The sequence below is a fragment of the Mustela lutreola genome, chromosome 17 (assembly GCF_030435805.1).
Source record: "Mustela lutreola isolate mMusLut2 chromosome 17, mMusLut2.pri, whole genome shotgun sequence".
In the NCBI taxonomy this organism is placed as follows: Eukaryota; Metazoa; Chordata; class Mammalia; order Carnivora; family Mustelidae; genus Mustela; species Mustela lutreola.
This window is the reverse complement of record NC_081306.1, coordinates 11466664-11483589: the sequence shown is the minus strand read 5'-3', so window position 1 is coordinate 11483589 and position 16926 is coordinate 11466664. Positions and strand designations below refer to the sequence as shown.

The 16926-nt window shown below is 55.7% G+C and overlaps 1 protein-coding gene and 1 long non-coding RNA gene across 5 annotated transcripts in view; one reads left to right on the top strand and one right to left on the bottom strand.

Moving 5' to 3' along the window:
- Positions 1-16926, bottom strand: part of MYH11 (myosin heavy chain 11) — a 111046-nt gene that overhangs the window by 3115 nt on the left and 91005 nt on the right. For 2 of the 4 annotated variants that reach the window (XM_059155625.1, XM_059155626.1), the window contains 16 exons: positions 16315-16527; positions 14753-14897; positions 12629-12835; positions 11180-11284; positions 10939-11091; positions 10460-10708; positions 8764-8976; positions 8260-8472; positions 7860-8021; positions 7307-7435; positions 6881-6969; positions 6321-6444; positions 5583-5791; positions 4560-4668; positions 4304-4476; positions 621-659 (listed from right to left, as the gene is read on the bottom strand). In XM_059155625.1, the coding sequence (XP_059011608.1) occupies positions 629-659; positions 4304-4476; positions 4560-4668; positions 5583-5791; positions 6321-6444; positions 6881-6969; positions 7307-7435; positions 7860-8021; positions 8260-8472; positions 8764-8976; positions 10460-10708; positions 10939-11091; positions 11180-11284; positions 12629-12835; positions 14753-14897; positions 16315-16527 (2524 nt within the window). In that variant the 3' untranslated portion in view covers positions 621-628. The remainder of the gene's footprint in view (positions 1-620; positions 660-4303; positions 4477-4559; positions 4669-5582; positions 5792-6320; positions 6445-6880; positions 6970-7306; positions 7436-7859; positions 8022-8259; positions 8473-8763; positions 8977-10459; positions 10709-10938; positions 11092-11179; positions 11285-12628; positions 12836-14752; positions 14898-16314; positions 16528-16926) is intronic. The other 2 variants (XM_059155623.1, XM_059155624.1) reach the window with 1 other exon arrangement.
- LOC131820094 (uncharacterized) lies at positions 8973-11162 on the top strand. The gene is made up of 2 exons (XR_009349456.1): positions 8973-9425; positions 9814-11162. It is a non-coding gene; the product is annotated as an uncharacterized LOC131820094 (long non-coding RNA).

Sequence of the window (16926 nt, the reverse complement as noted above, 5' to 3'; positions counted from 1 at the left end):
ACGCAGCCACAGCAACTGTACCAGGCGTGGTGAGAGCTCATTTCTTTTGCAGATGTGTTTGTGGAAGCCCAGCTGCGGGGGGTTGTGGGGGAATCCAGTTGTCGGGCTGGGGTTACCATGACCCTGTGCCCTGTGAATTCGGGTTGGCGAACCAAAGCAGCCAACCTGAAGCTGTGCTCCAGGAATGGACCCGGACTGTGGAGCTGTCCTACCAGCTCAGTGTGGGGTCTTAACCAGACCAGGGAGGACAGCGCAGCCAAGTGTCCTAGCAGTGTGGGAGACACACCCTCTTAGGTAAGAACAATCCAGGTGACACATGCAGCCTCTGAACAGCAGTCAACACGTGGTGACAGGGACACGCTGGGAGCCATGGCCGATGCCAAAGCAGAGGTCGGAAAGGAAAACAGGTCAAGAGATGAAGTCTTCTTAGTTTGATCTCAGCTGTGATAAAAGGGTTTTGAACTAAGATCTCCACGCCTGCAGGTTTTACAGCAATCTCGTGGAAATCTGAAGGCGGAGGCCAGAAAAGGGGGCTACCGGGGACAGGGCGGGTGTGGTGGCAAGAGAAAAGTGGAACCCAAGTGCCACACACATGAGCTGCGAAGCGAAAGGCATGATACCTGGTGAGTCACTGCAGAGTTTCCTGGGGGAGGGGACCTCTGAAACAGAGAGAGAGGCCCAGGTGGTTACCATCCGCAAACGCGAGGGAGGCTGTGTGAGTGCGGGCTGAATCATTAAAGACCTTCACTTCAGCTCTTAAATGAGGCATGTAGAAGGCAACCTGGCAGTGAGGCCTGTGCTACCGAGAGCTCTTAGAGCAGCTGGTGCACCTAAGCCTTTGTAGCATTTGAGAAGCTCGTGTCGGGAGCACTGGCGTCATGGCAAAGGCTGGGTACAATGCACAGGTTCTACCAGGAGCTGAGATTTATCTGGTCGGTAGAACTATGAAACTTGCTTTGCGCTTGTCCTCGGAGAGCTGGCTAGGGCATACCCCCTCATTCAGAGCTCTAGTGCTTGCCTTCTGGTTTTACACGAGTATGAGATTCAGGAGGCAGTCTTCACCCTGCCTTAGCATTTGCTCTTACTAGGACTGTAAGAAACGGAGAGCTGTGCGCCCTAAGAAGGGTTGTTTGGGGGCAGAACCCACAGGGGATGTTCAGCATGTGCCAAAAGGGTCATTGGTCCCAAGAAAAGGGAGCAGCGACAGCTTAGGGTGACAGCCAGAGAGGCCGACTGCTGCCCCACCACACGGCGGGATGCGGGGGAGGGTCAGGGCCAGTCCCCAGCAGAGCAAATTCCAGAGGTCCACGTGGTGAGAGCAGCTTCTTGTGGACCATCACCCTGGGGGGTTTTCGTAAGCCTCTATTGGACCTGAGGGCTTATGTCTGCCTTCGCTCCCAGCAGTGGGACCCACAGCCCCTCACCTGGGGCAGGATCCGGGGTCTCCTTCCCGAAGCCTTCTACTCTCCCTCGCCAGCCCTTCTCTTCCCCATTCTGAAAGGGGTTTGGGCTTTCCCTCATCCATGCAGGGGTTCTCAGGGTCTGGAGTTGACACGGCAGGTGGTTTTTGTTGGTGCCTGGCCGTGACCTTGGATGACTGAGTTGCACAGAGACAAAGGTATTCCCTTTCCAGCCCATTTTAAATACATCTGATTATATCAGAGATAGTCTTTTTGGTGCACATGTCTTCTGTCACTCTCTTGTTCACTGAAAAGTAGGCCTTTCTGATTGTAGTCATCAATTTGTAGCCACGGGGGCTAGAATTCATTATTGCTTTGTTTTCGCTGTATTTTATTGTGTTGTGACCCGTTAATGCCAGTGATGCTGGTTTAACCATACAGGGGTGGTAGATTTTATTTGCAAATAGATGTGTGTGATCAGAACAGTTAATTTTAAAGACCATGGGAAGTCAATCAAGGTACAGGTAGTACGAGGTTGTGGCGGAAGAGCCAAAGTGATAGGACAATGAGGTTGGGGAAACATCTGTGACTCAGTGATTGAAAGTTTGTGCCCAGCACTATCCCGGGCACTGGGGATGAATGAACAGACCAAACCTGACCCATGTGCCCAGGGGGTCAGAGTGAAGGCTAAAAGTGACCTAAGTAAAATAAATAGGTTACATGGGGACAGGTGGGCAAGGAGAAGGGCTGCAGGGAGTGAAGCCGGACGTTGTAGACCAGGTATCGTGGATGAGTCCGTGCCTGAAGGAAGGGAAGGAGAGATCCGGCCACACGGAGAGCTGGGGGAAAAGCATTCCAGGCAGAGGCAACCACCAGTGCAAAGGCCCTGAGGCAGCCTGTATAGACTTAGAGGTCTCATTTAGGAGGCAGTGGATGGAGATCCTTAGGGCCTCCAGGAACCAACCATCATAAAGATGCTGCTTTCAGTCTGCACTAGGTGAAGCTGTTGGAGAGTTCCAAGCAAAGGAGGGTTGTGACTCCCCTCGGTTTCAATAGCATCCGTCTGGCTACTGTGTTCAGAACAGACTACAAATGCAGAGCATGAACACAGGCCCATGAGGAGAGTGTGAGAATTATCCAGATGGTAGGAGAGAGTGGCTTGACCCAGGATGGCAAGAAACAGCTGCATTCTGTATCTACAGTATTTTTAAGGGAAAGTTGACCAGATTCTCTGACAGATTAGATATAAGGTATAAAGGAGAGGAAAAAGCAAAGTATGACCTCAGGTTTGTAGCCTGGGTTAATGATGGCGCTATCATTCCCGTTGCTGAGCTGGAGAAGTCTATGTGGGAAGTGGTTTGGCAGGGGGAAGGGGTTCAGTCAGGGCTCAAGGTGTGAGCTGCCCTGTGAGGCACTGGGTAGGAATGGTACACAGGTCTGGGGTTCCAGGAAGAAGTCTGGGCTGGAGGTAGAAACAAGGAGGTCACTTGCTGTGGGTAGAATTCAAAAGCCACCAGGCTGTTTGAGATCAGCCAGGGAGTGAGCAGAGAGAGCGATGAAGAGAGACCAAGATGGCGGGGCAGGCCACTGGGGCAGGCCATGGGCAAGCTGGCTTGGAGATGTACCAGCAGAAGAGGTGAGGAAAGACAGCGGGAAAAGCAGCAAGCAAACCAGCTGCGGGGAGTGTCCAGGAAGCCCCAGCTAAGGAAGGACCGGCTGCACCGGGGTCCGGTGGGGCCTGAGGACTGACCAGTAGGGTTGTGTGGTAAAGATAGAAGGGAAGTCGGGCTCAGCTCACGGAATGACTCTGTGGATGGAAAACGTTGTAAAGGAGAGAAGAGTAAGAATTTCTGGAGCAACGTCCTTGAGTGAACACGAGGAGTACGTCTAGCAGAGGTATTAGCATGAGCTGGTTCTAGATGGTCCAGCCCAGAACGGGGACAGAGAAGAAATGAGCGTGTCTGTCAGGAGGTAGGTCAATGGGGGGAAACGGGCCCTTGTAAGGATGGGCCAGGAGAGTAAGTCTGGCGGGAAAGCAGATGTCCAAGGGAGAGGGAAGATGAGGGGAGCCTGAGGTCCAGGAAGCAGTGAGTGGGGTCCATTCCCCCTGGCCCTAGAGGATGCCCGGCAGGAAATGGCAGTGTGCTTGTTTGCTTTTCTCAAACCACTCTGAGCAGAAGGAAGAAAGTGTGGTTTCGTGTGCATGGTGTTTGAACAAATTAAAGGCGGCGGCCGGGAGAAGGCTCGATGCTTGATGGGCAAGTTAGAGCTAGGGCTGACCCCATGGAGGGATCGCAGAGGAGATGTGGGATCACCTGCCTGGAGGGCTGTGGGCACAGGCAGGAAGCTCGGGGTCCCGCCTTCAGGGAACCAGGGGAGGTGTTGAGGAGCCCTGAGGTGCAGGGGGGTGGCCTACCCGCCTTCAGGCCCAGAGGTGCGGGAGTGTGGGAGAGAACTCAGCCCCGGTTAGGGCAGAGGTTCTCAGCCAGGGACGACTACACCCCCACGGGAACTGGACAGGGTCTGGAGACATTTTGGGTTGGCAGGATCCGGGGCACGCTGCTGCCGCCGGTGGGGAGAGACCGGGCCTGCTGCTCACATCCCCCACACGCAGGCCAGCTCCTGCGATCTAGAACAATCGATCCAGCCCCGATAGCAGTGGTGCCAGAGCCCTTGGGGTAGACCAGGGAGCCGAGCAGAGTCGGGAGCAGAGGTTCAGGAGAGGAGGGCTGGTGCTGATGCGGGCGACGGGGGTTAGCCGCCGCCTCCCTGAGGACTGGCGGGGAAGGGAAGCAGCCGTCCCAGAGGCCGCGGGAGCATCCGCGTCCCCGGTCGGGCCTGGCGCACGCCGGAGCCCGCGGCAAGGGGCAGGACGGAGGCGGCAGGGGCGCTGCCCGCCTCACCTGAGCTTGGTCTTGAGCGCGTTCACCTCGCGGCCCATGGCCTCGTTGCTCTCCGTGGCCTCGTCCAGCTCCCGCTGCAGCTTCCTGCGGTTGGCGTTGATGCGCTGGGACTCCTCCTCCGCCTCCTCCAGCTGCCGCTTCAGTTGCTTCACCTTGGCGTTTCCTTTCTCCGCCTGCCCCGGAGAGGACGGAGGGTCAGTGCGGGGGAGGGGGCCATGGGGTCTGCGCTGGGCGGAGGGGCGCGGGGCAGGGGTACCTGCTCCTTGTACTGCTCCGCCATCTTGCGCTCATCCTCCACCTGCAGCAGGACCTCCTTCAGCTTCTTGTCCTTCTGCTTCAGCGACTTGGCAGCCGCCTGCTTCTCCCTGCGGACGGACACGGAGGGAGTGGGGTCGGCTTCCCTGGCTGTCGGTGCGCAGCCCCGACTGGCACTGTGCGCGCCGTGAGCACCCGTCCGGAGCCCCACACTGAGGCTCCTCCCCCAGATCGGAAGAACAGGACTCGGCCACGAAAGGGAGCCTAGTTCTAAGTCGGGCTCCAACAGGGGGAACATGCTCCGTGAAGGCGACAGGTGACCAAAGGCCTCACAGCACGTAATTGCATTCATAGGAGGGGCCCAGAACAGACCACAGAAATGGGAAGTCGGTCAGTGGGTGCTGAGGGCTCAGGAACACACGGGGAGGGCGGGGAGGGAGGGTGTAGGGGTACAGGGGGTCTTATGGGGGGTACGGAAGTGTTCCCTGGTTGGCTGTGGAGAGGGGGCCCCTCTCTGCAAATAGACTCAAAGCCAGGAAGAGGAGCACTAAGGGCTGAAGTCTGCAGCATGGGAGTGACTGGGGAAGCCACGGCCAAAATGGAAAGAACGGGCAGGAGTCCCTGCCGTCTGACGGGGACCGCGGTGCTGTGACCTTCCTTTCTCGTGAGCAGCGTTCCTGCAGCTACTTGTGCTGCATGGGAGGCTGATGGGAACTTTCTGTACAGCCCTTAACCGGACGTTCTGCGAATGCAGGCCGGGGCAAGCCCGCGTGCCCCCCCCCGGGAAGGCAGGCTGACCTCACCAAGGAGGCCTGCTCCTTTGTGCAAGGGTCTCCTCCGGGCCAGGCCCACCTCTCCCCCGTGTGCACACACCGTTCCCCCGGCACGGCTGTGGTCTGGGTACCACAGGGATGATTTCCCAGCCACAGCTGGGGCCTGGAGAGCCTAAGCCCCCACCCCCACCCCGGTTCCCCCCTGCTGCGCGCTGGCACGCAGGCTGTCTTTGCAGCCCCGGCTCCAGTACCTGGCCTCCTGCTCGACCTGCTCCTCCAGCTGTGCGATCTTGGCCTCCAGGGCCGCAATGGTGGACTTGAACTTGGACTTGACTGCCCCCTCCATCTCCTGCAGCTTGCTCCGGAGCTCCTTGTTCTGCCGCTCGAGCTGCTGCCTTGCGCTCTCGTTCTTCTGGGCCGCGCTGCGTTCCGTGGCCAGTTCGTTGTTGAGCTGCTCAGCCTGCGGAGGATGGGGAAGGTCATGAGGTAGGGGCACAGAAGCCCGGGGTGGTCCACAGAGGTGATGAATGTCTCCTGCTGCCCCCCCAACCACCCCTCTTCTTCAGCTTCCGCATGGGTCCATGGAGCTGGAGCCCCCAGGAGCCCCCCCCATGTCCTCTAGCCACCAGCTCCTTCCTGGGCACAGGGGGAGCGTCCCGGTACTACAGGGTTCCCTGTTTCTAGGTCCCGTGGTGAGTCCCTACCAACCGTCCTGGAGCCCGACACTCAGTAACGTCACTGAGTGCTCAGGAGAGTAAGGCTGGGGACAGAACAAGAAGTAGACCCCCAAGGTCCCTCCTCGAGGTACACAGCGTCTGGTAGAGGAAGCCAGACACACACTGGCCCACCGCGGAGACAGTGCAGGCTGGCAGGGTGCTGCGGGACCATGAGAGGAGGGAGCAGGGGTGGGGAGCAGACAGGCTGGCCCCCGGAACCCGTGTGGGCAGCGCTGGCGCTGCTCCAGTGCCCTGCCCCGCACTGGCCCCCACCTGCTGCGTGGCCTTGCGCACGCGGTCACTCATGGCCTCCATGTTGCCCTGCTCTTCCTCCAGCTCCTCCTCCAGCTGCGCGATCCGGGCCTCCAGGCGGCGCTTCTCGTCCTGAAGGGTGTTCCTGTGGGGAATGCAGCCACATCTGGGGCTCGAGCCTCCCTCTGGCTTGTAAGATTCCCTCTCCTTGAAGGAGTGATGCCTGAGGGTTGCTCTCCTTTACAACAGGAAACAGGCTCCGAGACTTAGACACCTGTGTGTCCAAAGTCCCACAGCCGGCAAGGAGGGAGCCAGGACTCCTACCCAGTTGGTATCAGCAGACCCAGGCCTGTCCCAGAGTTTCCGCGCTCTGATGCCCCCAGCCGCCCCAGCCCCGCCATGCTGCTTATTCAGAATGAATGAAACTGGCCACACTCAACTGGGGGGTGAAGACCCCCGGGACAAGCTCAGCAGGGCACTGTCATTTTTAGCATTAAAATGGGTGTCCGGGAGGTGCTCCCATGAGCTGCCTCTCTCATCATCCACGTCTAGCACCCCCTCCTCTGTACACGGCCCCATACCTTCCTGAGACGCTGCTGGCCAGCTCCTCCGCCAGTTCCTCCTTCTCCAGGTCGGCCTGTTTGCGAGCCCTCTCGGCCGCGGCTAGATCCTGGATGGTGGCGGGTGGGGAGGAAGGAAACCTGTTACCGACCACGGAAGGGCTGCACCCCAGCAGTTTCTACGGCCGCCCCTCCCTGAGCTCAGGGGAAGTGCTGTCTCCACATCCCGTCTTTCCCTGCCCTTACTCCGGGGTCCAGCCACATGGAATGCTGGATGAATGGGAGAAATCCATGGGGGCACACACCGGCGTGCCAAGGGCTCCTACCACGACACCCCTACCCCCTCCCCCCATTCTGGGGCTCCCAGCGAGAAGGTTTTACCTCCTGCAGCTGCATGAGTTCTGCTCCCCCCCCCCCATTCTGGGGCTCCCAGCGAGAAGGTTTTACCTCCTGCAGCTGCATGAGTTCTGCTTCTAAATTCTTTGCTTTCTTCTCATTCTCTTTGGCGGTGGCAAAGATCTCATCTCTGGAGGCTCGGGCATCTTCCAGCTCCCTCTGGAAGTCCTTCATCTGAGCCTGCATGAGTCAACAGGAAGGACAAGCCAAGAGGTCCTTACTCACCCGAGTTCCGCTGCCCAAATGAGCTTTCCCGTGCCAACCCCTAGGATTTGCCACGATTAACCACAGAGGCGTCCCCATCCTAGGAGCAATGCCCGTCATCTCACAGGACCAGGCTGCTGTTTGGAGGCCCCGTTCTGGATGGGCTCAGCAAGACCTAAAATATGGCGATGGAAGGCCACGGCCACATGCCTGGTAACCGTGCCTTACCCGGGGCAGGAAAGAGCCCGCAAATGCCGAACGGTGCTGGGAAAACACCAGCTCGTAGGCACCACTTCCAGGCCGGCGTCCTGCTGCTGCTGCCTCCCCGACCTTGGGGACGCCATTCCTCCCCCCGCCCCGCCCCCGTCAGCCCGCACCCTGCGTCGGACGCATCACCCACCTGCAGTTTCCGAAGCTGCTTGATGGCTTCCTCCCTGCCCTTGATGGCGGAGTCGGCCTGCAGCTCCAGGTCTTTGAGGTCCCCTTCCAGCTTCTTCTTGGCCGCGGCTGCCAGGGCACGCTGCTTCCTCTCGTCTTCCAGTTCTGTCTCGTACTCGTGAAGCTGAGCGAGGAGGGGGGATGCGTGCCGCTGGGCTGCGCCGTCCCCCCAGCCCCACCGCCAGCCGGCCGCCTCCCAGGCATGCACAGCCCCTTCCCAGGTGGGTCTTCCCGCCCCCAGGTTACAAGGGAGGAAAACCAGTCTCCATCGGGCCAGGAGGTGGTAAGGGGAGGAAGGAAGCTGGCTCCCCTCCCTCTCCCTGCCCTACAGACCACCTTTTCCCTGGCCTGCCCCGGATCACCTGCCGCTGGAGCTGTCTCCTCTTCTCCTCGTTCTGCTCGTCGCGGGCCTGCAGGTCCCGCTCAAACTGGCCCTTGAGGGCCTGCATGTTGACCTCGAGCCGCAGCTTGGCGTCCTCCGTGGCCTGCAGCTCGTCCTCCAGCTCCTCCAGCTGCGTCTTCATCTCCTCCATCTGGGTTTCCAGGGCCCGCTTGGACTTCTCCAGCTCGTGGACCTGTCACGCCAGAGCGGACGTCATGAAGACGGGCAGGACGCCCACAGGGCCAGGAAGCTCGTTCGGGTCCAAGAGAGGCGGCTTTTGTCCAGTGAGGACCAGAGCCTTCCTCTGGGAACTGTGGACTCAGAGCCACCCCTCCCCAACAGCTGTTCCCAACCCACGTGTATGGGACCATCCGAGGGACTGCCTTTAGGCCGGATTATGGTTTCACATCAAAGAGGCACGGAGCCATCGCCCCCGCCCCCTGCCCACCCCCAGGACGGATGACTCGCGGGGAGGGCGACTTACGTTCTTGCCCACGTCATCCTTGGAGCTAACCAGATCTTCCATCTCGGCCTTGAGCATCTTGTTGGCCCTCTCAAGTTCCTCTTTGGCCTCCAGAGCCTCCTCGAGGGATCGCGCCAGGGACAAGGCCTTGGTTTCCTTTTCCCTGGCTTCGGCCTCGGCTCTGTCCCTTTCATCCGCGTACTTGGAAGAGATGCTTTTCTCCTCGGCCAACAGCTACAACACAACCGAAACCCTGGCGGTGACCCCTAGGCCAACCCGAAGGCAGGCTTCATCTCATTGCAAATACAGGTGAGAAGCCTCGTGTCCTGCTGAATTTACTTGGGGGCAGGGGTAACTCATCCAGATACCTATGGAAAGAGCTAATGACAAGCCTGCTTCGGACTTCGAGGTCGACCTTATGCACAGCCAGCATCTGCTGAGTCTCTGTGCTTTGAAATCACTCATGCCGCCCATGTCGGTTACAACACACGACTGCTGGGGTCCAAGTGACATTTAATCCTGCCGGGGGCCAGTCATTTTGTTGTTTTCTGACCACTCGTCTCCGGCTCTCAAAAGTGCCCTCGGAGCCAGACTAGGGACAGTAATCTTATCTGCAGAGAGAGCAGCATATATCATACACGGAAACATCCAAAATTCAGACTTCTAGAAGTCAGCAAAGACAAGTAAGTAACAGGGACCCCCAAATAGCACTGTCAATGCAAAAACCCTACACCCAGTGTGACAGGAAAAGAAAAGATGGGGCCTTGGGCCTTCAAACCGATCACGGAACAGCAGGGTGCCAACAGTGAAGACAGGCCCACCGCACAGAGACGGAAAAGGGAAGGGCCAGCCTGTTGCCCATAAGCCTGGTACTCTGAGCCCCCACGCCTCTGACCCAGAACCATCCCCAAAGTGATTTTTAGGATAACCCCCAGTCACTTGCAAACCAAATGATATTTGCTAAATTTGAATAACATAGTAAAAGTCGGTATTTGGGGATCTAGGCTACAGAGCTGCAGGCATCGATCAGAACTCAAAGTGTACACTTAAAATTTGTGCATTTCCGTGTAGGTAAACTTTTATCTCCCTGGAAGCAAGCTTCTATCTTGAACAAGAACTCTAGTTGATACGCAGAATACAGAGGGGGAGGTCAGTAATTTGCTTTGAAATGCATCCAAAAGGTAAGACCGCCCCCCTTGACAAGTACAGTTCATGCTTGTAAATAAACACATAATAAAGCAAGTCTGGTAAAATGTTTGCCATCGCATCTAGGTGGTGGGCACACAGGGGTTCACTGTTGCGTGATTTTAGCGTGTCTGGGTGTCTGAAATTCTGCATAATGAAATGTGAGGGGAAATTGGTTATCTAAAGGGTAGAAACATTAAATGACTTGGAATATTTAGGAGGCAACCCACAGGTGCTTAAGTCAATAAAATGAACCTCATTGCTTATTGGGGCGAGAAACTCAGGCATCACCGGGGTCCCTGGGTGCCCTCACGGTGGGGGTACCTGGCAGTCACGTCCGGGCGCTGCTGCTCTCCCTACTCTGACCTAGGAGCCCTCGTGTTTCGTGGTCACCCGAGACAAGGTGACTTTCCATTGCCACCAGCCAAGCAAGGATGAGTTGCAGAGACACAGCAACCCCACCAGCAGCCTCGGAGCCCCACCTGCCCCGGCCCGCGTCCGCACACAGAGTGGACCACCCTCCAGCCCCTACCTGATCGAACTTCTTCTGCTTCTTTTCCAGGTTGGACACCAGTTGCCGCTGGTTGTCCAAATCGACGACCAGGTCGTCCAGCTCCTGCTGAAGCCTGTTCTTGGTCTTATCCAGTTTGTCATAAGCAGCTGCCTTCTCTTCGAACTGCTGGGTGAGGCCTTCGATTTCCTTCTGGAACTTCTTCTTGCCCTCTTCCAAGGCTTCCACGGTGCTGGCAAAGTCCTGCAGCTTCTTCTTCGAATCGGAGAGCTAAAATGGCAGTGTCCAAGGTCCAATAAGGGGAGAGGGCCTTTGGGTGATTCCCGTCCCTGACCCCACCCTGGGAAGACAACCTTCGCTGCACTGCAAAAATTCAACAGCAGGGGGAGCCAGTGAGCCAAGCGAAATGGCTCCAAGGCTCCACCACCACAGCCCATCCGAGCTCCTGCTCTCCCCGCAAGGCTGTCCTGGAACAGCAAGGACGCACACACAGCCAGCACCTGGATGTTCAGAGTCGAGATGTGACGCTCCAGGTTCTGCTTGGCCTCCATCTCCTCGTCCAGCTGGTCCTGCAGGCTGTTCCTCTCGTCCTCCAGCTGCCGCAGCTTGGTGGACACGTTGAGCTTCTGCCGGGTTTCTTCTTGAAGCAGCTCCTACGGAAGGATGCACGGAAGTCCCAGGGACCCACGCCCGGAAGTTCATGCCCCAGGGTCCCTCCGGAGGATGTGGCCGAATACCCACCTGGGTGTCCTGGAGCTGGGACCCAAGGGACGCCACGTCCTTGGCCAGTTTTATGGCCTTCCCCTCAGCCTCGTTGAGCATCCCTGTGACGCTCTCCACTTCATTCTGAGGACACCAAGAGACTTTGGTTAGAACTTCCAGAACAGGGTCCTTGTTAAGAGAAGCCCTCTCTAGTCGCACAGTGGTTCCTGTGGGATCTGCCGATTGAGACACACCCAGGAGCTATGGGCCTGATCACACTAGCTCTGCGGCTCCCAAAGGAAATGTATCACCTCCAAGCTGGGATGCCTGGTTCTAAGAACCTCTTAGAGCGCCCAACTGTATTGACTGGGCCCAAATCCCACTAAATAGATCCCAGATCCTTCCCAAGGTTGGGGGAAAATGAAACAGGTTTGAGAATCCCCACACAGAGCTCTTCTGGACTCGCCCGCCCCCTAATGCTGGGGAAGAGCATACAGAGGGCATGTCCACTTCCAAGGGCCATTTTCCACCGCCCTCTTCCTCATGGGCCCTTAGGGCTAAAGCCAGAGATGCGGGGAACAGGTCTTTTTGCAAGTGTCAGTCCACCGTCCATTCTCTTCCCACTTACGAGGATGTAAGTGATTCTGACTCTGCTCCTCTAGCACATTGCTTCTGTTGGGAGAGCAGAACCTTTGCTCTCCCCTGCACGCAGGAAAAAATCCCATTTAATGCTTCCCCTGCCCTCTTATCCCAAGCTGTAAGCACATTAAATAATTATCAAAGGTCTGCCTGTATCCCAGAACTGGAAATCGGGCCAAATGTCTAGTCAAAGCTAAGTAAGACCAAAGACAGACAGACTTAATCTTTGCTCAACTTGAAGCCCATTTATGGCTTCTTGTCACTCGGAGTAAAGACATGCACGTAGAATGGGGCCTTGAAGGCCCTGTGCCATTCAGCCATGACCTACCTCTCTAGTCCCACTTTGCAGCACGTTTTGCCTTCCAGCTCAGCAATCTAGCTCTACTTCTTTGATCTTTTCTAATTTCCCCCACCTACCACTGGGCCCTTGCACATGCTGCTCCCTCTGTCTCCCAGCCTTCTTATCCCAGACTATACTTCCACCTTATGGAAGCCTTTCTCGACTCCTCCTCCTGCAGGCCAAGCCCTTTGTTAATTTATACTTACTGCATCATTTGACCTTCATTCATGGGATTAGAAATGCCTCTCCCTCTAGTGGGGCAAGCACTGTCTCTCTCTTGCTCCCTGTAGCTCAGCCTTAAATATGGCGCCCAGCCTACAGCAAATACTCAAATACTTGCTGAATGAGACGAAGATTTCTAAAGATGGAATGGAAGAGGGAGGCCATCTCCTCTCCTCGAGGAATGCAACAGGAGGAAACCAAATTGCTTTGTAGCAAGTGAGACTTCAGTTAGCTGAGAGGAGCTTCATGGCCGCAGAGCTGGGACCAAGGGATGCTTGCCGCCTTACCTGCAGCTTGTGGACCTTGTCGTTGAGCTCGGCCCGGGCCCGCTCCCCATCGCTGCACTTGGACTGCAGTTCCTGCAGCTGAACCTCCAGCTTCTTCTTCTTGTGCTCCACCTCCTGCTTGGCCTGGTTCAGGACCCGCAGTTCCCTGGCCAGGTCAGCGTTCTCCTTCTCCAGCGTCTGCTTGTTCTTGTCTAGATTGGCCTTGGCCTGGCCAAGTCAACAGAGGAGAGGGAACGCATTACAGCTCTGGCCAGGAAGGCACTTTAAGATGGGACCCTCCATCCCTTGGGGCATCTTCCGCTTTCCCTTTCTGTCCAGTGAGTCGGGAAGGTTCCAGGCACCTGTGCTTGTCGACACGGGGATGGGCGGTGGGGAGGGCACACCCGTGACAGTAAGACTGTATTCTCTTTTTCTGAATCACAAAGTTTGCAAATGAGCATCTCCCGGGCTACATCCAACCTGTTGTCATTGTCCTAGTCGACCTATTCTTTGCCGCCAACCCCTTAATAACATGATGTCATGTAAAGATCTGGATTCCAGGGGTACCTGGGTGACTCTGTCTTTAAGCATCTGCCTTCAGCTCAGGTCATAATGCTGGGGTCTTTGTATCGAGCCCCACATCAGGCTCCCTGCTCGACGGGAAGCCTGCTTCTCCCTCTCCCATGCCCCCTGCTTGTGTTCCCTCTCTGTCAAACAAAGTATTTTTTAAAAAATTAAAATCGGATTCCAACTTCTTTACAAAAAATTCTAGTGCTCTCTATCATGACAGGTGCTGGTTATATGAATGTATACCGTTAAAATTGGTGGGTTTTACTGCATAGACCAGAGGAATTCTGACTTTTGAAAAACAAGACAAACATCATACTCAGTGAGAAAAACAGGGCTTTTCCCCTAGGAGCACGAACAAGGTAAGGACGTCCACGCTCATCACTTCTGTTCAAATAGTACCAGAAGGGGAAATGCACGTCGTAGTTACAATTAGCAAAATCTTCTTTGTCCAACACGCATAAAGACTTGACAGAAGGTCAAAGGTTAGTATTCAGATCTCACTTGACAAGACACGAACAAGTGTCCTTTTATTCATTTGCGGGGGGCTCAGTCTCACACCCCATTTCTCAGAGTGTCCTAAGGCCACCTGTGTACGGGCAGATGATGGGGCCAGGAGATCTGCTCATGATCAAGGCTGCAGAGGACGTGAATTAGTGTTTGTAAAACCATGGGACCATCTAGCTCGCAACCTGTACTGCCTAGGGAGCTAGAACCATTATTTTCACGGGCAGGACCTCTGCAGATTCTGATAGAAGCAGGAGTGACCCAGCTCCCAGGAAGGTGTCAGTAAACCACCCCCTGAAGAATAGTCCTCTGGGCTGGTAACAGAAACGGGTGCCAACTCCAGCAAGGGTTAGGTAATGTGCCCCCACTTAGTCGAGCTGGGGGGATACCTAGATAGTGCAGGGATGCAGGGCAGCCATAGGGCTGTGGGTGAGAGACAGAAATCCGATCCAGACGGAAACAATCCGGATGTCACAAGCGAGAAAGCTCACCCCTGAATGAAACAGGGAAATTCTCCCAAGGGAGAGGAAGTTCTCGGTACACTGCATTCAGAGGATTTCGCTGCCCCGTGTGCCCTACACCCCAAAGAGCTAACCACGGGGGGCGGGGAACATTAGATCTAGTCATTCTCAAACTCTGCCAATCTGCAGAGAAATTACAGGATGGCCTCTGTCTCAAGTTCCCCTCCCAGAAGTGTTGCTAAATAGTTGCTTATCAGGGCAGAGTGGGGGCTGCTGTGGATTTTAGACCCTGCCCTGGGGAAGGTGTGAGGCAGGTCTGCAGACCAGACCACCCACCCGGGTTCAAATCACAGCTCGATCAATGGCCGTGTGACCTTGGGTAAGTCTCTTCACCTCCAGGCTCTCTCTTCCTTCATGTGTCAAGCTCAGCAGTAGCTACGTCATAGCTGGTTGTGAGGATTAACTGGCACGTATACAGTGGGTGCTTAATAAATGCTCTCGTGACCCGTCATTACAGTCTCGTAGGGCTGGCTCTTTCTCAGCTCCGACCTCGATCTGTGGTTATGGGGAGCTGTCGGTGTACCACGCTTGCGAAATGACCATGACGTACCCTCTTGAACTGCTCCAGCTGCTCCGTGAGCTCCTCTACGGCCTGTGTGTGCTTCTGCCTCATCTCCTGGACCTGGGCCTCGTGGGACCGTGTCTCGTCGTCTAGGGCCTTCTTGAGTACCGTCACCTCCTGCTCCCTTTTGGCCCTGGGCAAGAAGAACACAGAGGCTGGCTGTTGGGTGGAGACAGGGCTTTGCCTCAGACAGCGCCATGGAAAGGGACGAGAGCTCTCCTGGGACCCAGAGCTGAGGTCTCCATCACCGGCCCCTCCTTGGCTGTGTGACCTCAGGGGAGTCACCCAACCTCTCTGGACCTAGCATTTCCTCAGCTGCAAAAGGGGGGAGCATGGTGACTGCCCAGAAACTCTTCAAGGCCAGCAAATAAATAAACAAAAATACTCAGGAATGTGTTGAAAGAACATCTGTAAATTGCAAAATGTTCCTCAAATATTATTAGCTCTTATTTCTTGAGCACTTAGTATGTGCCAGGCCCCAACCTCAGTTCTTTCTATACGTGACCTCATATAACCTTCAGAGTGACCCTCAGAAGCAGGTATATCCTTCCAACTTACAGATGAGAAAGCTAAGGCTGAGAGAGGGTAAGCAGTGGGCGCTTGTTGACAGAGCCAGAATCTGGTCTGGCTCTGAGCCAATGCATTTAAAATACCGTACCAGGCTTTTCTGGATCATGGGCCTTGTTGCGAGGGGAACACTGGGCTGGCTTCTCCACAGAGGTAAGGGGTGTGGCACAAAACCCCCAAGTGTGGGTAATCAGTCTCAGTGTTAGCATAGCACCTGACATGGACACAATCAAAAGCGTTTGCATGTTTGTTGAATGACCTACTTTCTTTAAGGTCAGCATTCCTTATCTAGCAGGTAAAGTGTTTTTTGGGGGGGTTTGTTGTTCTGTATGTTTGTTTTGGGGTATTTTTTTGTTGCTGGTATCTGTGATCTTCTAGCACATCTTAAGGACCCCACCAACAAGTGTTATTTTAAAACATGTATCACAAAACATAGACACATGCTCTCGGGGACTGGAATCTAGAGAATTACTGACACATGTAGACACCCACATGAAAAGAAAGGGGCACCTGAGTGGCTCAGTGGGTTAAGCCTCTGCCTTTGGCTTGGGTCATGATCTCAGGGTCCTGGGATCGAGCCCCGCATCGGGCTCTCTGCTCAGCAGGGAGCCTGCTTCCCCCTCCCTCTCTCTGCCTGCCTCTCTGCCTGCTTGTGATCTTTCTGTCAAATTTAAAAAAAAAAAAAAAGGCAAGAAGGAATACCCAAAAAACATGGACTGTGTTAGGACTAAGACTGATGTTTTTCGTATCTACGTTTCTAGAGCTTTCAAATCGTTTTCGATTCAAGTAAGTCTGACTACTGTGATGCCCAATAAGATGAGAAAGGATTGCATCTCTATTACAGACGGTAACTGTAGGGCCTGAGGACCTCAGGGTTCAGGATGTGCCTGGCAGCTGCCCATCACCCCCCACCCCGACCCTGGACACCCCATCTGTGCAGCGGAGTGGCGGGAGCCGCTGGGGTCCGCAGGCTGGGCACCCACCTGAGCTCCTGCTGGGTGGCCGTGCTGTCTAGGGTGTCCTCCAGCTCCGTCTTCAGCGCCTCCAGCTCCTCCCCCAGGTCCCGCTTCTGCTTCTCAGCCTTGTTCCTCGCGGCCCGTTCCGAGTCCAGGTCCTCCTGGAGGTCCGAGATGTGACCCTCCAGCTCCCGGATCTTCTTCAGAGCATTGTTCTTCTGAGCGATTTCATCGTCGAGCCTGCCGGGGACAGATCACCAGAATGATGACCCCGGGCTCTCTGGCCCCTGCGATCTCCCGACGTCACCGAAAATGATTTCCTGGAATGAGATACTCATGTTCCACGGACATTAAACCAGGTTCCGGCCACGTCCCGGGGACACGGTGGACCCCTTCTCTCTAGGTGGGACTGCTTGTGGGTTAGGACAGATCTGATGTCAAAAAACAGATTTTGGGGTGCCAGGTGGCTCAGTGGGTTAAAGCCTGTGCCTTCAGCTCAAGTCATGGTCCCAGGGTCCTGGGATGGAGCCCAGCATCAGGCTCTCTGCTCAGCGGGGAGCTTGTTCCCCCCTCTCCCTCTGCCTGCCTCTCTGCCTCTCTCTCTGTCAAATAAATAAATAAAATCTTAAAAAAAAAAAA